Here is a 23,140-nt window from a genome sequence, read left to right as displayed (position 1 = left end):
GTGTTACAGGAGATCCGAATACCTCGCTCATATACGTCCTTCTCTCCCTTAAATGCCCAATCCAAAGAGCTTTGTGTCTTTGCAGACGCATCCGCTAAGGCCATTGCAAGTGTGGCTTATCTGAAGGTCACCACTCAAGATGGACAAAGCAAAATCGGCTTCGTCTTTGATAAAGCCAAGTTAGCACCCCAGCCAGACCTCAGCATACCCAGATTGGAACTGTGCGCAGCAGAACGCAACCTACCCCCTCACAGCAGTCTACAGAAGCTGCATCCTATCGTCGACATCGACGGACCGTCTCTGAGGTGGTTCTTCTTTTGTCGCCAGAGGACTCCAGTGACAAGTAGAGTTCAGGCTATGTGGAGTCGTTAACGACCCCAGACGGGGAGTGTTCTGGACTTATGGACATTTTACATGCAGATAGCACCCTCTGGTGGTGGTTATTGTGTTAGCAGTGTTTGTATGCAGCAGAGGTCAGTTGACCTTTCTTCCTGTTTGACCCAGGAAGACGTTTTCCCAGAAAGAACCTGACTTGAGTAATGGAGAATTCCATGAGGGATTCGCAATCCAGTGTAATCTGATCTCATATGTTAGGCCATACGCAATATCTGTGAGTATCTTTGTTTGTTAACATGATAGCAACTTTGTCAGTGTAGTATTTTGACAATACTATGTTTATAAGAAGTAATAGTTGGTATTTACAGAAGTACAGCTCAAATGTTAGTTAGTTATACAATTAGTCTATTCTACTGTTGTAAATATGTTTATATCTTATGTAATATCTAATGTATAGTACTCAGTTTTATGTACAAAACATACTTTGTCTTTGTTTACAGTTTCACAAATTTGTTCAAGTAAAGCTTCAAAACAGCAAATCGGCTTCGAGGAATTATTTGAATAAGTGTTTAACTTGCTGGATAACTAGATAGGAGCACGTCTAGCGAGGCCAGTACACTCTCCCAATCCTCAGGCTTACTATTCTTGGTAACATTAGAAGCCTCTTCTTTTAATCTAATACTATCCCTAACTTCTTTAGTTAGCCACGGATGGATCACTTATCCCGTGGAGTTTTTATTTCTCAATGGAATATATATTCGTTGAGAATTTTGGAATATTTCTTTAAATGTTTGCCACTGTTTATCTACCATCGTATCTTTTAATCTAATTTCCCAATCTATCTTAGCCAACTTGCCCCTCACACCTATGTAATTGGCTTTATTTAAGTTTAAGACTCTTGTTTCCGACTAAAGTATTTCACTCTCAAACTCAATGCGAAATTCTATCATATTATGATCACTCTTCCCTAGAGGATCCTTTACTATGAGATTACTAATTAACCCTGTCTCATTACACAATACAAGATCTAAAATAGCCTGTTCCCTGGTTGGTTTCACGACGCATTGTTCTCGGAAACTGTCTCAAAATGCATTCCATGGACTCGTTCTCCAGACTACCTTTGCCAATTTGATTTGCCCTGTCTATATGAAGATTAAAGTCCCCCATGATTATTGTATTACCTTTGTTACAAGCTCCTATTATTTGTTGATTAATACTCTGTGTAATGGTATAGCTACTGTTTGGGGGCCTATAAACTACTCCCACCAGTGTTTTCTGCCCCTTGTTATTTCTCATCTCCACCCAGACTGATTCTACTTCCTGATCTTCCGAGCCAACATCCTTTCTCACTACTGTCCTTATGTCATTCTTTATTATCAGGGCTACCCACCTCCTTTTCCATTCTGCCTGTCTTTTCAAAATGTCAAGTACCCTGGAATATTTAGTTCCCAACCTTGGTCACCTTGCAACCAATGGCTATTAAATCAAACCCATTCATCTCTATTTGTGCCACTAATTCGTCTATCTTGTTACGAATGCTTTGTGCATTCAGATGAAAAGCCTTTAATTTTAACTTTTTACCATTATTCTCTGCTTTCACCTTATTCGCTGATGCACTTTTACCATTAAACTCTGTCCCTTCCTGTCACACTCGACTTATCTTTACCCAAATCACTACACTGCTCCATTGCCTTGACTTTGCTATTTAGATTTCTAAATTTCGCCTCACCTGACCCCTCCTCCCCCCACCCCCCTTTAATTGAAAGCCATATCTACATCCCTAGTTATTCGATTCGCCAGGACACTGATCCCAGCCCAGTTTAAGTCCCAACAGAACAGCTCCTTCTTTCCCCAGTATTGGTGCCAGTACCCCATGAATTGAAACCGCTTCTTCCCACACCAATCTTTGAGCCACGCATTTAACTCTCTGATCTGCTTGTCTCTATGCCTATTTGCGTGTGGCTCAGGTAACAATCCAGAGATTGTTACCTTTGAGGTTCAGAGTTTTAATTTGGACCCTAGCTCCTAAAACTCTCTCAGCAGAACCTCATTCCCAGTTCTATCTATATCGTTGGTTCCTACGTAGACCACGACAACTGGATCCTCCCCCTCCCACTCCAAATACTTCTCCAGCTGAGAGGAGATATCCTTAACCCTGGCACTGAGCTGGCAAGCACAGCCTTCGGAACTCCCGGTCGTGGCTGCAGAGACTAGTATCTATCTCCCTGACTATACTGCCCCATACCACAACAGCATTCCTTTTCACTCCCCCTTGAATGGCCTCCTGTACCACGGTGCTGTGGTCAGTTTGCTCATCCACCCTGCAGACTTTGCCCTCATCCACACAGGCAGCAAGAACCTCATACCTGTTGGATAAGGGCAAAGGCAAAGGCCGAGGCTTCTTCAGCACTGCACCTGGGGTCCCCTTACCTGCCTGAGTTGCAGTCACACCCTCCTGTCCCTGACCGCTAACCAGACCTGTACCACTACCTAACCCAAGGTGTATGACTGCCTCCTGGATCAAAGTGCCCAGGTAACTCTCCCCCTCCCTGATGCCCCGCAATGTCTGCACCTCGGACTCCAGCTCAATAACTCTGAGCTGTAGCTCCTCGAGATGCAGACACTTACTGCTAGCACCAGAAAATGATGCTGCAAAATGACTGAAGTTGTAAAAACCTAACTGGTTCATTAGTGTGCTTCGGGGAAAGGAGCCTGCCATTCCAACCCAGTTTGCCATACATGCGACTCCAGTCCCACACCGTGGTTGACTCCTAATGTCCTCAGAATGGGCAATAAATGCAGCCTTGCCAGTGTCACCCACATCCCAAGAACAAGTAAAGACTTAAAAGTTAAATAGAATGAAGTCGAGCACGGCAAGGTAGCACGTGCAGCTTCTCGGCCTCACCTTGAGCTGCCTCAACGAACAGGATCTCGCACAGATTCCAGATCACCTCCATCGCAGACAGAATTGAAACCTGCCATTAAAAGAGAAAACCTTGCTGTTACCCTCCATCAGCACCCTGCACCGTACTCCAACATCCGGAGCTACGTCAAGAAAACATGGGGCCTGGGCGCTACAGTGGGTTACACACCAGGACCTGGGCTCAGATCAGGGGGATGCAAGTCTCCACTATCTCTGAGCTGGAAGGGTCCTATGTGAAGTGAGTTTGAACAGTCACAGTACAGTAAGCATGAACCCATGGTATAAAAAGCACCCTATACTGGCATCAATTGTAAATAGCAGTCTACGCTTCTGTCACTGTGGGCCTCATAGGTGTGAATGCTGGCGCCTCGGGAACACCAAGGTTGCCATTAATTCCCAGATATATCAAGTTGCTGATACTGATAAATCCTGGTGTTCTGATTTAAGATATCCACCAATGAGGCAACAGCACTGCAAACAGCCACTTCAAAGCTCCAGGCTGACAAAATAGTTACCCCAGCCAATAAGAAATCTAAGCACAAATCAGAGTGAGTTGCATGTGCGACAAGGGCAGGATTCCAGGGGTTAGTGACTGCAAGTAGGGCACCCCCACATCAGAGGGAGCTCTTCGGAGGGTGGGGCAGTGAATCTAACCCATGCTGCACCTGCCCTGGGAGTGTTTGATGGGACAGTGTAGAGGGAGCTTTACTCTGTATCTAACCCGTGCTGTACGTGCCCTGGGAGTGTTTGATGGGACAGTGTAGAGGGAGCTTTACTCTGTATCTAACCCATGCTGTACCTGCCCTGGGAGTGTTTGATGGGACAGTGTAGAGGGAGCTTTACTCTGTATCTAACCCATGCTGTACCTGCCCTGGGAGTGTTTGATGGGACAGTGTAGAGGGAGCTTTACTCTGTATCTAACCCATGCTGTACCTGCCCTGGGAGTGTTTGATGGGACGGTGTAGAGGGAGCTTTACTCTGTATCTAACCCATGCTGTACCTGCCCTGGGAGTATTTGATGGGACAGTGTAGAGGGAGCTTTACTCTGTATCTAACCCATGCTGTACCTGCCCCGGGAGTATTTGATGGGACAGTGTAGAGGGAGCTTTACTCTGTATCTAACCCGTGCTGTACCTGCCCCGGGAGTGTTTGATGGGACAGTGTAGAGGGAGCTTTACTCTGTATCTAACCCGTGCTGTACCTGCCCCGGGAGTGTTTGATGGGACGGTGTAGAGGGAGCTTTACTCTGTGGCTGACCCCCTGTCACTGCCCTGGAATTGTTTGATCTGAATTGCATTGTTCTATTCACCATATAAATTAACAAAAATAAATATTTTACGGTGATTTTCCAGCTTTGATGCAGATTTACACCCGTACTAGTTTGTATATTCTTTGTCATACTTGGTTCAAGAAGCATCTGCACTTATCGCAGCGTTAGCCTCCCCTGAAGAACACTGCACATTAACAAGGTCAGAGATCCTTAGAAGTTCAAGTCACCCTCAGAAGATTTTGGCTGAAAACCTGCAGGAACCAGCGGATTCTCAGCAGCTGACCTATCCTCGATCTGGGGGGGCGAAAGCCTGGATTCGCGCAGTGAGGAGTACCAGAAGGTCATTATTCCTCCTCAGATAAACACAGTACACGTGGGTGGGAGTTGAAGACTGTGCTTGCAATGCTGTGGCTCAGCAAAGAGCGAGTCCCTTTACCTGAGCGATTCCTTTCATGGGAACTGGTAAATTAAAAAAGGCCTGCAGATACAGCCAGAATCAGGAAACGGCTGCAGAGGGAGCCGAGCAGGAAACAGCCTCAGAGAATTCAGAGGCAGTCCCCTTCCTACACGTGGACATAGGGGGCGAATCCCTCCACAGTCCAACTGCCTCACTGTCTAGGCTCAGACTTGTAAATAGGCACCAAGTTAGTGCCCATGGAGCCAGTCCCCAGCGAGGGTTCAATGCCCATGGAGCCGGTCCCCAGAGAGGGTTCAGCGCCCATGGAACCAGTCCCCAGCGAGGGTTCAATGCCCATGGAGCCGGTCCCCAGCGAGGGTTCAGCACCCATGGAGCCGGTCCCCCTGCGAGGGTTCAATGCCCATGGAGCCGGTCCCCAGCGAGGGTTCAATGCCCATGGAGCCGGTCCCCCAGCGAGGGTTCAATGCCCATGGAGCCGGTCCCCAGCGAGGGTTCAATGCCCATGGAGCCGGTCCCCCAGCGAGGGTTCAATGCCCATGGAGCCGGTCCCCAGCGAGGGTTCAGCACCCATGGAGCCAGTCCCCAGCGAGGGTTCAATGCCCATGGAGCCGGTCCCCAGCGAGGGTTCAATGCCCATGGAGCCGGTCCCCAGCGAGGGTTCAATGCCCATGGAGCCGGTCCCCAGCGAGGGTTCAGCGCCCATGGAGCCAGTCCCCAGCGAGGGTTCAATGCCCATGGAGCCGGTCCCCAGCGAGGGTTCAATGCCCATGGAGCCGGTCCCCCAGCGAGGGTTCAATGCCCATGGAGCCAGTCCCCAGCGAGGGTTCAATGCCCATGGAGCCGGTCCCCAGCGAGGGTTCAATGCCCATGGAGCCGGTCCCCAGCGAGGGTTCAATGCCCATGGAGCCGGTCCCCCAGCGAGGGTTCAATGCCCATGGAGCCGGTCCCCCAGCGAGGGTTCAATGCCCATGGAGCCGGTCCCCAGCGAGGGTTCAGCGCCCATGGAGCCGGTCCCCCAGCGAGGGTTCAATGCCCATGGAGCCGGTCCCCAGCGAGGGTTTAATGCCCATGGAGCCGGTCCCCAGCGAGGGTTTAATGCCCATGGAGCCGGTCCCCAGCGAGGGTTCAGCGCCCATGGAGCGGGTCCCCAGCGAGGGTTCAATGCCCATGGAGCCGGTCCCCAGCGAGGGTTCAATGCCCATGGAGCCGGTCCCCAGCGAGGGTTCAGCGCCCATGGAGCGGGTCCCCAGCGAGGGTTCAATGCCCATGGAGCCAGTCCCCAGCGAGGTTCAGCGCCCATGGAGCCGGTCCCCAGCGAGGGTTCAATGTCCATGGAGCCAGTCCCCAGCGAGGGTTCAGTGCCCATGGAGCCGGTCCCCAGCGAGGGTTCAATGCCCATGGAGCCAGTCCCCAGCGAGGGTTCAATGCCCATGGATCCGGTCCCCAGCGAGGGTTCAGTGCCCATGGACCGGTCCCCAGCGAGCGTTCAATGCCCATGGAGCCAGTCCCCAGCAAGAGTTCAATGCCCATGGAGCCAGTCCCCAGCGAGGGTTCAATGCCCATGGAGCCGGTCCCCAGCGAGGGTTCAGCGCCCATGGAGCCGGTCCCCCAGCGAGGGTTCAATGCCCATGGAGCCGGTCCCCAGCGAGGGTTCAATGCCCATGGAGCCGGTCCCCCAGCGAGGGTTCAATGCCCATGGAGCCGGTCCCCAGCGAGGGTTCAGCACCCATGGAGCCAGTCCCCAGCGAGGGTTCAATGCCCATGGAGCCGGTCCCCAGCGAGGGTTCAATGCCCATGGAGCCGGTCCCCAGCGAGGGTTCAGCGCCCATGGAGCCAGTCCCCAGCGAGGGTTCAATGCCCATGGAGCCGGTCCCCAGCGAGGGTTCAATGCCCATGGAGCCGGTCCCCCAGCGAGGGTTCAATGCCCATGGAGCCAGTCCCCAGCGAGGGTTCAATGCCCATGGAGCCGGTCCCCAGCGAGGGTTCAATGCCCATGGAGCCGGTCCCCAGCGAGGGTTCAGCACCCATGGAGCCAGTCCCCAGCGAGGGTTCAATGCCCATGGAGCCGGTCCCCCAGCGAGGGTTCAATGCCCATGGAGCCGGTCCCCAGCGAGGGTTCAGCACCAATGGAGCCAGTCCCCAGCGAGGGTTCAATGCCCATGGAGCCGGTCCCCAGCGAGGGTTCAATGCCCATGGAGCCGGTCCCCACCGAGGGTTCAATGCCCATGGAGCCGGTCCCCAGCGAGGGTTCAGCGCCCATGGAGCCAGTCCCCAGCGAGGGTTCAATGCCCATGGAGCCGGTCCCCAGCGAGGGTTCAATGCCCATGGAGCCGGTCCCCCAGCGAGGGTTCAATGCCCATGGAGCCAGTCCCCAGCGAGGGTTCAATGCCCATGGAGCCGGTCCCCAGCGAGGGTTCAATGCCCATGGAGCCGGTCCCCAGCGAGGGTTCAATGCCCATGGAGCCGGTCCCCCAGCGAGGGTTCAATGCCCATGGAGCCGGTCCCCCAGCGAGGGTTCAATGCCCATGGAGCCGGTCCCCAGCGAGGGTTCAATGCCCATGGAGCCGGTCCCCAGCGAGGGTTCAATGCCCATGGAGCCGGTCCCCAGCGAGGGTTCAGCGCCCATGGAGCGGGTCCCCAGCGAGGGTTCAATGCCCATGGAGCCAGTCCCCAGCGAGGTTCAGCGCCCATGGAGCCGGTCCCCAGCGAGGGTTCAATGCCCATGGAGCCGGTCCCCAGCGAGGGTTCAATGCCCATGGAGCCGGTCCCCAGCGAGGGTTCAGTGCCCATGGACCGGTCCCCAGCGAGGGTTCAATGCCCATGGAGCCAGTCCCCAGCAAGGGTTCAATGCCCATGGAGCCAGTCCCCAGCGAGGGTTCAATGCCCATGGAGCCGGTCCCCAGCGAGGGTTCAGCGCCCATGGAGCCGGTCCCCAGCGAGGGTTCAATGCCCAGCGAGGGTTCAGCGCCCATGGAGCCGGTCCCCAGCGAGGATTCAATGCCCATGGAGCCGGTCCCCAGCGAGGGTTCATTGCCCATGGAGCCAGTCCCCAGCGAGGGTTCAGCGCCCATGGAGCCAGTCCCCAGCGAGGGTTCAATGCCCATGGAGCCAGTCCCCAGCGAGGGTTCAATGCCCATGGAGCCAGTCCCCAGCGAGGGTTCAATGCCCATGGAGCCAGTCCCCAGCGAGGGTTCAGCGCCCATGGAGCCAGTCCCCAGCGAGGGTTCAATGCCCATGGAGCCAGTCCCCAGCGAGGGTTCAATGCCCATGGAGCCGGTCCCCAGCGAGGGTTCAATGCCCATGGAGCCAGTCCCCAGCGAGGGTTCAATGCCCATGGAGCCGGTCCCCAGCGAGGGTTCAGCGCCCATGGAGCCGGTCCCCAGCGAGGGTTCAATGCCCATGGAGCCGGTCCCCAGCGAGGGTTCAGCGCCCATGGAGCCAGTCCCCAGCGAGGGTTCAATGCCCATGGAGCCGGTCCCCAGCGAGGGTTCAATGCCCATGGAGCCGGTCCCCCAGCGAGGGTTCACCGCCCATGGAGCCGGTCCCCAGCGAGGGTTCAGCGTCCATGGAGCCAGTCCCCAGCGAGGGTTCAGTGCCCATGGACCGGTCCCCAGCGAGGGTTCAATGTCTATGGAGCCGGTCCCCAGCGAGGGTTCAGCACCAATGGAGCCAGTCCCCAGCGAGGGTTCAATGCCCATGGAGCCGGTCCCCAGCGAGGGTTCAATGCCCATGGAGCCGGTCCCCAGCGAGGGTTCAGCGCCCATGGAGCCGGTCCCCAGCGAGGGTTCAATGCCCATGGAGCCGGTCCCCAGCGAGGGTTCAGCGCCCATGGAGCCGGTCCCCAGCGAGGGTTCAATGCCCATGGAGCCAGTCCCCAGCGAGGGTTCAATGCCCATGGAGCCGGTCCCCAGCGAGGGTTCAGTGCCCATGGAGCCGGTCCCCAGCGAGGGTTCTGCGCCCATGGAGCCAGTCCCCAGCGAGGGTTCAATGCCCATGGAGCCGGTCCCCAGCGAGGGTTCAGTGCCCATGGAGCCGGTCCCCAGCGAGGGTTCAGTGCCCATGGAGCCGGTCCCCAGCGAGGGTTCAACACCCATGGAGCCGGTCCCCAGCGAGGGTTCAGCGCCCATGGAGCCGGTCCCCAGCGAGGGTTCAATGCCCATGGAGCCGGTCCCCAGCGAGGGTTCAGTGCCCATGGAGCCGGTCCCCAGCGAGGGTTCTGCGCCCATGGAGCCAGTCCCCAGCGAGGGTTCAATGCCCATGGAGCCGGTGAGGGTTCAATGCCCATGGAGCCGGTCCCCAGCGAGGGTTCCATGCCCATGGAGCCGGCGAGGGTTCAATGCCCATGGAGCCAGTCCCCAGCGAGGGTTCCACGCCCATGGACCGGTCCCCAGCGAGGGTTCAATGCCCATGGAGCCGGTCCCCAGCGAGGGTTCAATGCCCATGGAGCCGGTCCCCAGCGAGGGTTCAGCGCCCATGGAGCCAGTCCCCAGCGAGGGTTCCATGCCCATGGAGCCGGTCCCCAGCAAGGGTTCAGTGCCCATGGAGCCGGTCCCCCAGCGAGGGTTCAGCGACCATGGAGCCAGTCCCCAGCGAGGGTTCACTGCCCATGGAGCCAGTCCCCAGCGAGGGTTCAATGCCCATGGAGCCAGTCCCCAGCGAGGGTTCACTGCCCATGGAGCCAGTCCCCAGCGAGGGTTCCATGCCCATGGAGCCGGTCCCCAGCGAGGGTTCAATGCCCATGGAGCCAGTCCCCAGTGAGGTTTCAATGCCCATGGAGCCGGTCCCCAGCAAGGGTTCAATGCCCATGGAGCCGGTCCCCAGCGAGGGTTCAATGCCCATGGAGCCGGTCCCCAGCGAGGGTTCAATGCCCATGGAGCCGGTCCCCAGCGAGTGTTCAGCGCCCATGGAGCCGGTCCCCAGCGAGGGTTCAATGCCCATGGAGCCGATCCCCAGCGAGGGTTCAATGCCCATGGAGCCAGTCCCCAGCGAGGGTTCAATGCCCATGGAGCCGGTCCCCAGCGAGGGTTCAGCACCCATGGAGCCAGTCCCCAGCGAGGGTTCAGTGCCCATGGACCAGTCCCCAGCGAGGGTTCAGCGACCATGGAGCCGGTCCCCAGCGAGGGTTCAATGCCTTTAGAAAAAGGAGGGGAAACGGTCGAGGGAATTTAAAGTGAAAAGTTCTAAATAGCAAACCTTTCCCTCTGGCCACTCCAGTAGTACAGCACCTTACAGCCTGAATACTCGACAGCCCCTGAAGGGGAAGAGGAGATCCGTTTGTCAGCGCTGCTCACATCATCGTGAACATAACTCATTTGCACTCCTAGCGCAAGAAAACCCCGTCAGCGATAGATGTGGATCCTAGGAATCACCTCCCCCTCAGCCCAATCCACACCCCAACCGAACATTAACTAAACCGTGCTCGAATAGTCTCGTACCTGGTCCTCATACTGCATCGAAACGGCTGGATCACGAGGGAAAACTGGGAAAATAAAAATGTTTCTTAGCAGATTACGCACACTAAAATAATCGGAAATTCAGAACGTAGGCACTGGAGAGGGTGCAGGGAAGGGCGATGAGGCTGAGTGTAATGGGGATGAACTACGATGAAAGTGGTTTTTGGAAGTATATGATTGAACAAAGGGAATGCAGTTGATGTGGTATGTATACATTTTCAGAAGCAGGTTGATAAGGTGTCTCACAAGAGGCTCATTACAAAAATTCCACTAGCACGAGGGTCAGGAACCAGTGTGCACAGATTTAAGGCAAAAGAACCAGAGAGGAGATGAGAATTTTTTTTTTTTTTGCACAGCGAGTTGTTGTGATCTGGAATGCGCTGCCTGAAAGGGCGGTGGAAGCAGATTCAATAGTAACTTTCAAAGGGGAATGGATAAATACTTAAAAAGGAAAAAAATTGCAGGGCTCTGGGGAAAGAGGACAGTGGGACTAATCGGAGAGCTTTTGCAAAGAGGCAGCACAGGTGTGATGGGCCGAATGGCCCCCTTCTGTGTGCATGATTCTATAAGAGGAAATGAAGCAGCACAGATAGAAAGTTGATGACAGACAAGAAACAAAGAATTAGGGTAAATGGGTGTTGCTCGGGTTGAATCAAGTGGTGTACCCCAGGGTCACTGCTGGGTCCACTTTATCTCTTAGTATATACAGAAGGTTTGGACAGGTATATATGGAGCACCATCTTGAAATTTACTGACAACGCAAAAGTAGGAGGTTTAGCAAACAGTGAGGAGGACTATAAAACACTTCAGAAGGACAGAGCGGTTAATGAAATGGGCAGGCAGGTGGCAGATACAATTTAATGTGGAGAAGTGAGGTCATATATTTTAGGAGAAACAGGAATGAGAGTATAGATGCAATCGAGCACAAGAGTAAAGAAGTAATGAAAAATTTATACAAAATTTTAATTAGTGCAGTTTTGGACACTTCATTATGGAAACATTAAAGCCAGAGAGAGCGTACAATGTAGATTCACCAGGATGATGCCAGGGGTGGGAAACTATAGTTATAAGGCGAGACTGGAGATACTGGGACTGTTTCCACTGGAGCAGAGAACTATAAGAGGAGATTTAATAGAGGTTTTTAAATTATGAAAGCTTTTGATAAAGAGTAAATAGAAAATGATCATTCCCTCTGGTTGGGGAGTCAGTGTCAAGGAATCATCAATTTAAAATTCTCACTAAGAGAGTGAGGAGAGGGATTAGAAGAAATTTATTTCTACAGAGGGTTGCTGGAGTATTGAATGTTTTGCCACAGGGAGTGGTTGAGGCAAGGACCAATGCATCTTATAAGGGAAAAGTGAATAAATATTCAAAGCAGATGACACGATGGGCCAAATGGTCGCCATTTGTGCTGTGCAATATGATTCTATAGTATGACCTATGATGAAAGATTTGAGAAGCTCTAGCACTACAGTCTAGAAAAAAAAAGAGATTAAGGAGGGAGCTCTTTGAGGGATAGAAAACATTACATGGCAGAAAGTAAACCTCAAATATTAATTATGTCAAGAAAGGGCCAGAGAACATAAATATGAATTTGAAAAAAGGAAATTTAAAACAGCTTTTTTTTTATTTTTTTAAATTGGTTCCTGGGATGTGGGCATCACTGGCAGGGCCAGCATTTATTGCCCATCCCTAATTGCCCCTTGAGGTGGTGATGGTGAGCCACCTTCTTGAACCACTGCAGTCCGTGTGGTGAAGGTACTCTCACAGTGCTGTTAGGGAGGGAGTTCCAGGATTTTGATCCAGCGACAATTAAGGTACGCCGATATACTTTCAAGTCAGGAGGTGTGAGAGTTGGAGGGGAACTTGGAGGTGGTGGTGTTCCCATGCGCCTGCTGCCCTTGTCCTTCTAGGTGGTAGAGGTCGCAGGTTTCGGAGGTGCTGCCGAAGAAGCCTTGGCGAGTTGCTGCAGTGCATCTTGTAGATGGTACACACTGCAGCCACGGTACACCGGTGGTGGATGGGGTGCCAGTCAAGCGGGCTGCTTTGTCCTGGATGGTGTCGAGCTTCTTGGGTGTTGTTGGAGCTGCACTCATCCAGGCAAGTGGAGAGTATTCCATCACATCCTGACTTGTGCCTTGTAGATGGTGGAAAGGTTTGGGGAGTCAGGAGGCGAGACATTCACTGCAGAATACCCAGCCTCTGATCTGCTCTTGTGTGGCTGGTCCAGTTAAGTTTCTTGTCAATTAGGAAGATTCTCTTTACCCAGAGGGCAATACTTACGGAATATAATTGCCATAGGGTAGATGAGGCACATTTGAGAGGATGGACATTACAATGGGAGGGTTTGTGTATTGGAGAGGTGGCTGAATGGACTGGTCTAATCCTCGACTTTCCCTAGGTACATACACAGACATACACATAGTCATTCAACAGCAAACAGAAGCAGGGCTCCGCAGTGATTCATACCTGCCTAATTCCAGGGTGCTGAGGCCAACTTTAGCCTCCCCTCCCCTCCCTTCACTCCGTCTGTAATTACATAACTCAGACTGTGCTGCACTGTCGGAGGTGCAGCACTGAGGGAGCGCTGCACTGTCGGAGGTGCAGCACTGAGGGAGCGCTGCACTGTCGGAGGTGCAGCACTGAGGGAGCGCTGCACTGTCGGAGGTGCAGCACTGAGGGAGCGCTGCACTGTCGGAGGTGCAGCACTGAGGGAGCGCTGCACTGTCGGAGGTGCAGCACTGAGGGAGCGCTGCACTGTCGGAGGTGCCGTCTTTCGATGAGACGTTAAACCGAGGCCCCGTCTGCTCTCTCAGGTGGACGTAAAAGATCCCATGGCACTATTTCGAAGAAGAGCAGGGTGTCCTGGGGCCAGTTTGTGGGAGCTTACTGTGCGCAAATTGGCTGCTGTGTTTCCTACATTACAACAGTGGCTACACTTAAAAAAAAAAAAAAATGTACTTCATTTGCAGTAAAGCGCTTTCGGACGTCCAGTGGTCGTGAAAGGCGCTATAGAAATGCAAGTCTTTCTTTCTCAGCACAAATTAGGGGCTTTCCTGGACTGCATGGTTCAAGTACTCCCTGGATAAGCTGGCTCACATCCCTTGAACCCGCGGCTCTCTGACACCTCCAGGATGTGCGAGTGCAGCCTGCAAGCTCCCTGATGCCTCAGCGACTCCCTGGATAAACTCTCTGAGCCATCGTGGAAGCTGTGAGAGGACGGTTATTGGGTGCGGGCAGGTCGCTTGTCATAGAACGGTGCCTTCCACGAGGCCTACTCAGGAAAGAAAATGAGCAGCTTTTTAACAATTTAAAAAGCACAAAGCATAGAAAGGGGTGAGTGGCATTGCTTTCTGAAGTTCCCAATGCTTTGGGAGGCTGGCATGTAATGAATCTGTCTGCAGCTTACCAGATCCTGCGGCTCTGTGCAGTTCCTCCAGGTAAGCTCTTATCACCGAACGGTAATTCCTGCTAATGTGGATTAACCTGCAACAAAAATCACCATCTGTTACCACGTAGAAATAAAACCACCTCCCCACCTTCCCAAGGGATGCCAACTCCAGCTAGAGCATTTCCAGGCAAGCGAGGGGCTCATCAGAGCATGCAAGATGTGAAAGAGTTCAGAAAAAACCGCGACAATTGGACAAAGGTTGGAGTTAGAAACTGCTGAAAGGCTCATTTAGGAGGGGTGTCAGAAAAGGGCCAAGATGTGGAGTTGGACTCTTCAGTCGCCAGTTAGTGGGCGACAGGACGGTGCGCATTTTTCTGAACGGTTGAATGAGGATAAACTAAACAGCCTTTCTCATCTTTCCCAATCTTGTGAACCGAGATCAGATACCCCAGGAGAGACCCAGGAATAAGACCAGGGGCCTCGCTGCTTGCTTGTTATGGCTCAATGCCTTTACCCACCAGCTACTGAGGGAGCCAAATCCCGAGATCTGACCAAGGCTCTGTTCAACTCAAAGCATAACTTCCTCCCCTTGACATTCCAGCCTCCTTACAGCGAAAGGCCAACATTTCATTCACCTTTTTCATTGCTTCTTGTCACAATGTTTTAATGATTTGTGTACATGGACTCCCAAATCTCTCTGCTCATCCACAGTTCCTAGTTTATCACAATTTTGCAAACGCAGATTGAGTGACCGCTTTGCGGAACACCTCCGTTCAGTCCATAAGGGGGACCCCGAGCTTCCGGTCGCCTGTCATTTTAATTCACCGCTCCATTCCCACTCGGACCTCACCGTCCTTGGCCTCTTGCATTGTTCCACAGAAGCTCAACGTAAACTCGAGGAACAGCACCTCATCTTCCGATTAGGCACTCTGCAGCCTTCCGGACTCAATATCGAGTTCAACAATTTCAGATCATAACCTCGGCCCCTATTTCATTTTTTCTTGTAATTTTTCCACTCCTTTCCCCCCCCCCGCCTTTCCTTTTGTTTCTCTCTCACACCTGACAGCTATCTCCTGCCCTGCCAGTACACTTTACACCTAATCTCAGCCTATTACCATCTCGTCTAGCTTCTAATACCTTTTATTGTCTCTTTTTTTAACTTCTTTTGTTTCTTTTATTCTTTTGTCCGATCGCAGCCCTGCCTCCGATCTATCTTTTCTTTCCAGTTTTGAAGAAGGGTTCGACCCGAAACGTCAACTCAAATTTCTGTCCACGGATGTTGCCTGACCTGCTGAGTTTTTCCAGCATTTTCTGTTGTTATTTCCAATTTGTCTTCCTTGGTTCCAAAGTGGATGGCCTCACACTCCCCCACATAGAACTCCATCTGCCACAGTCTGTCTATGCCCCTTTGTAACTTCCGGCTCCCATCTGTACTACTAACGGAACCACCCAACTTAGGCTTCTGCAAAACTTGGATATAGAACTCTCTATTCCTTCATCCAAGTCATTAATATATATAGTGAAAAGCGGAGGCCCAGTACAGATCCCCAGGAAACACCACTTGTCACGTTCAGAGAACATTCCCTTTATCCCTACTCTCTCGTCTTCTATCTCCCAACCATTTCCAACCCATGTCACAAGGTTACCTCCAATTCCATGCACTTTCATTTTTGCCAATAATCTCTTGTGCAGAACTTTATCAAATGGCATTTGGAAGTCCATATAGACAACATCCACAGACACTCCCTATTAATGACCTCCTCAAAAAATGCAACTAAATTAATCAGACATAATTTACCCTTCACAAATCACTTTGTCCCTAATGACAGATTCTAGCAACTTCCCCAAAGCTCAGGTTAGGCTGACAGGTCTGCAGTTACCTGGTTTCTCTCTCCCACCCTTCTTAAATAATGGAGAACTGGCATAAGAAAACTACTAGGCACTTGGTCTAAGCGTTAAACAAAGCTTTAATCAACTGTTTTACAACATGGAGATCTAGTTGTGTCCTTCACTAGTTCCTGTTAAGAATGTCCTGCGCAAGCTGGGCCCGTGCCCGAGTATTTATACTCTCCCTGGACAGCGCCACCAGCAGGCCGCTCAGTTGATTCATGTCAAGAACTATTTGCAATTTTCCAGTTGCTTCATTCCTTACTAGCTGAAGTGCCACGGCGGTGCCGAGGGTCTTTAGAGGGCATGTTGTTGTTGGAAGAGAGAGAGAGAGCGCGACTGGGGGGGGAGAAAGAGAGAGAGAGCGCGACTGGGGGGGGGGGGAAGAGCGCGCGCGACTGGGGGGGGGGGGAAAAGAGCGCGCGCGACTGGGGGGGGGGGGAAGAGCGCGCGCGACAGGGGGGGGGAAGAGCGCGCGCGACTGGGGGGGGGGAAGAGCGCGCGCGACTGGGGGGGGGGAAGAGCGCGCGCGATTCGGGGGGGGGAAGAGCGCGCGCGACTGGGGGGGGGGAAGAGCGCGCGCGACTGGGGGGGGAAGAGCGCGCGCGACTGGGGGGGGGGAAGAGCGCGCGCGACTGGGGGGGGGAAGAGCGCGCGCGACTGGGGGGGGAAGAGCGCGCGCGACTGGGGGGGGGAAGAGCGCGCGCGACTGGGGGGGAAGAGGGCGCGCGAGTGGGGGGGGGCGAAGAGGGCGCGCGAGTGGGGGGGGGCGAAGAGGGCGCGCGAGTGGGGGGGGCGAAGAGGGCGCGCGAGTGGGGGGGGGGCGAAGAGGGCGCGCGAGTGGGGGGGGGGCGAAGAGGGCGCGTGAGTGGGGGGGGGGCGAAGAGGGCGCGCGAGTGGGGGGGGGGGCGAAGAGGGCGCGCGAGTGGGGGGGGGGGCGAAGAGGGCGCGCGAGTGGGGGGGGGCGAAGAGGGCGCGCGAGTGTGGGGGGCGAAGAGGGCGCGCGAGTGGGGGGGGGCGAAGAGGGCGCGCGAGTGGGGGGGGGCGAAGAGGGCGCACGAGTGGGGGGGGGGCGAAGAGGGCGCGCGAGTGGGGGGGGGGCCAAGAGGGCGCGCGAGTGGGGGGGGGGGCGAAGAGGGCGCGCGAGTGGGGGGGGGGCGAAGAGGGCGCGCGAGTGGGGGGGGCGAAGAGGGCGAAGAGGGGGGGGCGAAGAGGGCGCGCGAGCGGGGGGGGGCGAAGAGGGCGCGCGGGCGGGGGGGGGGCGAAGAGGGCGCGCGGGCGGGGGGGGGCGAAGAGGGCGCGCGGGCGGGGGGGGGCGAAGAGGGCGCGCGGGCGGGGGGGCGAAGAGGGCGCGCGGGCGGGGGGGGGCGAAGAGGGCGCGCGGGCGGGGGGGGGCGAAGAGGGGCGCGCGGGCGGGGGGGGCGAAGAGGGCGCGCGGGCGGGGGGGCGAAGAGGGCGCGCGGGCGGGGGGGGGCGAAGAGGGCGCGCGGGCGGGGGGGGGCGAAGAGGGCGCGCGGGCGGGGGCGAAGAGGGCGCGCGGGCGGGGGGGGCGAAGAGGGCGCGCGGGCGGGGGGGGCGAAGAGGGCGCGTGGGCGGGGGAGGCGAAGAGGGCGCGCGGGCGGGGGGGCGAAGAGGGCGCGCGGAGGGGGGCGAAGAGGGCACGCGGGCGGGGGAGAAGAGGGCGCGCGGGCGGGGGAGAAGAGGGCGCGCGGGCGGGGGAGAAGAGGGCGCGCGGGCGGGGGGGGCGAAGAGGGCGCGCGGGCGGGGCGAAGAGGGCGCGCGGGGGGGGCGAAGAGGGCGCGCGAGTGGGGGGGGGGCGAAGAGGGCGCGCGAGTGGGGGGGGGCGAAGAGGGCGCGCGAGTGGGGGGGGCGAAGAGGGCGAAGAGGGGGGGGGCGAAGAGGGCGCGCGAGCGGGGGGGGCGAAGAGGGGCGCGCGGGCGGGGGCGAAGAGGGCGCGCGGGCGGGGGGGGCGAAGAGGGCGCGCGGGCGGGGCGAAGAGGGCGCGCGGGGGGGGGCGAAGAGGGCGCGCGAGTGGGGGGGGGGCGAAGAGGGCGCGCGAGTGGGGGGGGGCGAAGAGGGCGCGCGAGTGGGGGGGGCGAAGAGGGGGGGGCGAAGAGGGCGCGCGAGCGGGGGGGGCGAAGAGGGCGCGGGGGGGGCGAAGAGGGCGCGCGGGGGGGCGAAGAGGGCGCGCGGGGGGGGGGCGAAGAGGGCGCGCGGGGGGGGGCGAAGAGGGCGCGCGGGCGGGGCGAAGAGGGCGCGCGGGGGGGCGAAGAGGGCGCGCGGGGGGGGGCGAAGAGGGCGCGCGGGGGGGGGCGAAGAGGGCGCGCGGCGGGGGGGCGAAGAGGGCGCGCGAGGGGGGGGGCGAAGAGGGCGCGCGAGGGGGGGGAAGAGAGGGCGCGGCTGGGGGGGAAGAGAGGGCGCGGCTGGGGGGGAAGAGAGGGCGCGGCTGGGGGGGAAGAGAGGGCGCGGCTGGGGGGAAGAGAGGGCGCGGCTGGGGGGGAAGAGAGGGCGCGGCTGGGGGGGAAGAGAGGGCGCGGCTGGGGGGGAAGAGAGGGCGCGGCTGGGGGGGAAGAGAGGGCGCGGCTGGGGGGGAAGAGAGGGCGCGGCTGGGGGGGAAGAGAGGGCGCGGCTGGGGGGGAAGAGAGGGCGCGGCTGGGGGGGAAGAGAGGGCGCGGCTGGGGGGGAAGAGAGGGCGCGGCTGGGGGGAAGAGAGGGCGCGGCTGGGGGGAAGAGAGGGCGCGGCTGGGGGGAAGAGAGGGCGCGGCTGGGGGGAAGAGAGGGCGCGGCTGGGGGGGAAGAGAGGGCGCGGCTGGGGGGGAAGAGAGGGCGCGGCTGGGGGGGAAGAGAGGGCGCGGCTGGGGGGGAAGAGAGGGCGCGGCTGGGGGGGAAGAGAGGGCGCGGCTGGGGGGGAAGAGAGGGCGCGGCTGGGGGGAAGAGAGGGCGCGGCTGGGGGGGAAGAGAGGGCGCGGCTGGGGGGAAGAGAGGGCGCGGCTGGGGGGGAAGAGAGGGCGCGGCTGGGGGGGAAGAGAGGGCGCGGCTGGGGGGGAAGAGAGGGCGCGGCTGGGGGGGAAGAGAGGGCGCGGCTGGGGGGGAAGAGAGGGCGCGGCTGGGGGGAAGAGAGGGCGCGGCTGGGGGAAGAGAGGGCGCGGCTGGGGGAAGAGAGGGCGCGGCTGGGGGGGAAGAGAGGGCGCGGCTGGGGGGGAAGAGAGGGCGCGGCTGGGGGGGAAGAGAGGGCGCGGCTGGGGGGGAAGAGAGGGCGCGGCTGGGGGGGAAGAGAGGGCGCGGCTGGGGGGAAGAGAGGGCGCGGCTGGGGGGGAGAGAGGGGCGCGGCTGGGGGGGAAGAGAGGGCGCGGCTGGGGGGAAGAGAGGGCGCGGCTGGGGGGGAAGAGAGGGCGCGGCTGGGGGGGAAGAGAGGGCGCGGCTGGGGGGGAAGAGAGGGCGCGGCTGGGGGGGAAGAGAGGGCGCGGCTGGGGGGGAAGAGAGGGCGCGGCTGGGGGGAAGAGAGGGCGCGGCTGGGGGGGAAGAGAGGGCGCGGCTGGGGGGAAGAGAGGGCGCGGCTGGGGGGAAGAGAGGGCGCGGCTGGGGGGAAGAGAGGGCGCGGCTGGGGGGGAAGAGAGGGCGCGGCTGGGGGGGAAGAGAGGGCGCGGCTGGGGGGGAAGAGAGGGCGCGGCTGGGGGGGAAGAGAGGGCGCGGCTGGGGGGGAAGAGAGGGCGCGGCTGGGGGGGAAGAGAGGGCGCGGCTGGGGGGGAAGAGAGGGCGCGGCTGGGGGGGAAGAGAGGGCGCGGCTGGGGGGGAAGAGAGGGCGCGGCTGGGGGGGAAGAGAGGGCGCGGCTGGGGGGGAAGAGAGGGCGCGGCTGGGGGGGAAGAGAGGGCGCGGCTGGGGGGGAAGAGAGGGCGCGGCTGGGGGGGAAGAGAGGGCGCGGCTGGGGGGGAAGAGAGGGCGCGGCTGGGGGGGAAGAGAGGGCGCGGCTGGGGGGGAAGAGAGGGCGCGGCTGGGGGGGAAGAGAGGGCGCGGCTGGGGGGGAAGAGAGGGCGCGGCTGGGGGGGAAGAGAGGGCGCGGCTGGGGGGGAAGAGAGGGCGCGGCTGGGGGGGAAGAGAGGGCGCGGCTTGGGGGGGAAGAGAGGGCGCGGCTGGGGGGGAAGAGAGGGCGCGGCTGGGGGGGAAGAGAGGGCGCGGCTGGGGGGGAAGAGAGGGCGCGGCTGGGGGGGAAGAGAGGGCGCGGCTGGGGGGGAAGAGAGGGCGCGGCTGGGGGGGAAGAGAGGGCGCGGCTGGGGGGGAAGAGAGGGCGCGGCTGGGGGGGAAGAGAGGGCGCGGCTGGGGGGGAAGAGAGGGCGCGGCTGGGGGGGAAGAGAGGGCGCGGCTGGGGGGAAGAGAGGGCGCGGCTGGGGGGGAAGAGAGGGCGCGGCTGGGGGGGAAGAGAGGGCGCGGCTGGGGGGGAAGAGAGGGCGCGGCTGGGGGGGAAGAGAGGGCGCGGCTGGGGGGGAAGAGAGGGCGCGGCTGGGGGGGAAGAGAGGGCGCGGCTGGGGGGGAAGAGAGGCGCGGCTGGGGGGGAGAGAGGCGCGGCTGGGGGGAGAGGGCGCGGCTGGGGGGGGAAGAGAGGGCGCGGCTGGGGGGAGAGGGCGCGGCTGGGGGGAGAGAGGCGCGGCTGGGGGGAGAGGGCGCGCTGGGGGGAGAGAGGGCGCGGCTGGGGGGGAGAGAGGGCGCGGCTGGGGGGGAGAGAGGGCGCGGCTGGGGGGAGAGAGGGCGCGGCTGGGGGGGAGAGAGGGCGCGGCTGGGGGGGAGAGAGGGCGCGGCTGGGGGGGAGAGAGGGCGCGGCTGGGGGGGAGAGAGGGCGCGGCTGGGGGGGAGAGAGGGCGCGGCTGGGGGGGAGAGAGGGCGCGGCTGGGGGGGAGAGAGGGCGCGGCTGGGGGGGAGAGGCGCGGCTGGGGGAGAGAGGGCGCGGCTGGGGGGGAGAGAGGGCGCGGCTGGGGGGGAGAGAGGGCGCGGCTGGGGGGAGAGAGGGCGCGGCTGGGGGGGAGAGAGGGCGCGGCTGGGGGGGAGAGAGGGCGCGGCTGGGGGGGAGAGAGGGCGCGGCTGGGGGGGAGAGAGGGCGCGGCTGGGGGGGAGAGAGGGCGCGGCTGGGGGGGAGAGAGGGCGCGGCTGGGGGGGAGAGAGGGCGCGGCTGGGGGGGAGAGAGGGCGCGGCTGGGGGGGAGAGAGGGCGCGGCTGGGGGGGAGAGAGGGCGCGGCTGGGGGGAGAGAGGGCGCGGCTGGGGGGGAGAGAGGGCGCGGCTGGGGGGGAGAGAGGGCGCGGCTGGGGGGAGAGAGGGCGCGGCTGGGGGGGAGAGAGGGCGCGGCTGGGGGGGAGAGAGGGCGCGGCTGGGGGGGAGAGAGGGCGCGGCTGGGGGGGAGAGAGGGCGCGGCTGGGGGGGAGAGAGGGCGCGGCTGGGGGGGAGAGAGGGCGCGGCTGGGGGGGAGAGAGGGCGCGGCTGGGGGGGAGAGAGGGCGCGGCTGGGGGGGAGAGAGGGCGCGGCTGGGGGGGAGAGAGGGCGCGGCTGGGGGGGAGAGAGGGCGCGGCTGGGGGGGAGAGAGGGCGCGGCTGGGGGGGAGAGAGGGCGCGGCTGGGGGGGAGAGAGGGCGCGGCTGGGGGGGAAGAGAGGGCGCGGCTGGGGGGAGAGAGGGCGCGGCTGGGGGGGAGAGAGGGCGCGGCTGGGGGGGAGAGAGGGCGCGGCTGGGGGGGAGAGAGGGCGCGGCTGGGGGGGAGAGAGGGCGCGGCTGGGGGGAGAGAGGGCGCGGCTGGGGGGGAAGAGAGGGCGCGGCTGGGGGGGAAGAGAGGGCGCGGCTGGGGGGGAAGAGAGGGCGCGGCTGGGGGGGAAGAGAGGGCGCGGCTGGGGGGGAAGAGAGGGCGCGGCTGGGGGGGAAGAGAGGGCGCGGCTGGGGGGGAAGAGAGGGCGCGGCTGGGGGGGAAGAGAGGGCGCGGCTGGGGGGAAGAGAGGGCGCGGCTGGGGGGGAAGAGAGAGCGCGGCTGGGGGGGAAGAGAGAGCGCGGCTGGGGGGGAAGAGAGAGGCGCGGCTGGGGGGAAGAGAGAGCGCGGCTGGGGGGGAAGAGAGAGCGCGGCTGGGGGGGAGAGAGAGCGCGGCTGGGGGGAAGAGAGGCGCGGCTGGGGGGGAAGAGAGAGCGCGGCTGGGGGGGAAGAGAGAGCGCGGCTGGGGGGGAAGAGAGAGCGCGGCTGGGGGGGAAGAGAGAGCGCGGCTGGGGGGAAGAGAGAGCGCGGCTGGGGGGGAGAGAGAGCGCGGCTGGGGGGGAAGAGAGAGCGCGGCTGGGGGGAGAGAGAGCGCGGCTGGGGGGGAAGAGAGGCGCGGCTGGGGGGAAGAGAGAGCGCGGCTGGGGGGGAAGAGAGAGCGCGGCTGGGGGGGAAGAGAGAGCGCGCTGGGGGGGAAGAGAGAGCGCGACTGGGGGGGAAGAGAGAGCGCGGCTGGGGGGGAAGAGAGAGCGCGACTGGGGGGGAAGAGAGAGCGCGGACTGGGGGGGAAGAGAGAGCGCGACTGGGGGGGAAGAGAGAGCGCGGCTGGGGGGGAAGAGAGAGCGCGGCTGGGGGGGAAGAGAGAGCGCGACTGGGGGGGAAGAGAGAGGCGCGGCTGGGGGGGAAGAGAGAGCGCGCTGGGGGGAAGAGAGCGCGGCTGGGGGGAGAGAGCTGGGGGGGAGAGAGAGCGCGGCTGGGGGAAGAGAGAGCGCGGCTGGGGGGGAGAGAGAGCGGCTGGGGGGAGAGAGGCGCGCTGGGGGGGAAGAGAGAGCGCGGCTGGGGGGGAGAGAGAGGCTGCGTGGGGGGGAGAGAGAGCGCGCTGGGGGGGAGAGAGAGCGCGACTGGGGGGGAGAGAGAGGGCTGGGGGGATGAGAGTAGGGGGATGTGTGGGAGAGGAGGGGGGGGGAGAGAGAGGCGACTGGGGGGGAAGAGAGAGCGCGATGGGGGGAGAGAGTGAGAGAGCGGGGGGGGAAGAGAGAGCGTTGGACTGGGGGGGAGAGTTGTGAGAGGCGACTGGGGGGGTAGAGAGAGCGCGACTGGGGGGGAGTGAGAGAGCGCGACTGGGGGGGAAGAGGAGAGCGAGATAGGGGGGGAGAGAGAGAGAGATTAGTGGGGGGATGTGAGGAGAGAGAATGGGGAGAGAGAGAGAGGAAAGAATGAGAGAGAGAGAGGGAAGAGAAGATGAAGAGAGGATGAGAGGAGAAGAGAAATGGGAAGAGAGAGAGAGAAGGGGAGGGAAGAGATGAGAGAGATGGAGGGAGGAAAGAAGATGAGAGAGATAGGGAGGGAAAGAAGAATGAGAGAGATGAGGGAGAAGAGATGTGAGAGATATAGGGGATAGGAAAAAAATTAGAGATAGATGAAAAAAAATGGAGAGATAGATAGGAAAAAATGGAGAGAGAGAGATGAAAAAATGGAGAGATATGATAGTAAAAAAATGTAGAGATAGAGAGGAAAAAA

At 60.2% G+C, this 23,140-nt stretch overlaps 2 protein-coding genes across 2 annotated transcripts in view; one reads left to right on the top strand and one right to left on the bottom strand.

Moving 5' to 3' along the window:
• nup85 (nucleoporin 85) overlaps positions 1-14,435 on the bottom strand; it is a 57,828-nt gene extending 43,393 nt beyond the window's left edge. The window contains exons 1-4 of the mRNA XM_085964069.1: positions 14,427-14,435; positions 13,810-13,963; positions 10,383-10,426; positions 3,242-3,311 (exon numbers count right to left, since the gene is read on the bottom strand). Of these exons, the coding sequence (XP_085820195.1) occupies positions 3,242-3,311; positions 10,383-10,426; positions 13,810-13,963; positions 14,427-14,435 (277 nt within the window). The remainder of the gene's footprint in view (positions 1-3,241; positions 3,312-10,382; positions 10,427-13,809; positions 13,964-14,426) is intronic.
• mrps7 (mitochondrial ribosomal protein S7) overlaps positions 1-23,140 on the top strand; it is a 1,172,241-nt gene that overhangs the window by 155,533 nt on the left and 993,568 nt on the right. The gene's annotated exons all lie outside the window — the stretch shown is intronic.

The sequence above is a fragment of the Somniosus microcephalus genome, chromosome 21, assembly GCF_052327205.1.
Source record: "Somniosus microcephalus isolate GS21.2 chromosome 21, FLI_Smic_1.0, whole genome shotgun sequence".
Lineage (NCBI taxonomy): Eukaryota > Metazoa > Chordata > Chondrichthyes > Squaliformes > Somniosidae > Somniosus > Somniosus microcephalus.
The sequence above is the reverse complement of the archived record's forward strand: the minus strand, read 5'-3'. Positions and strand labels throughout refer to the sequence as shown.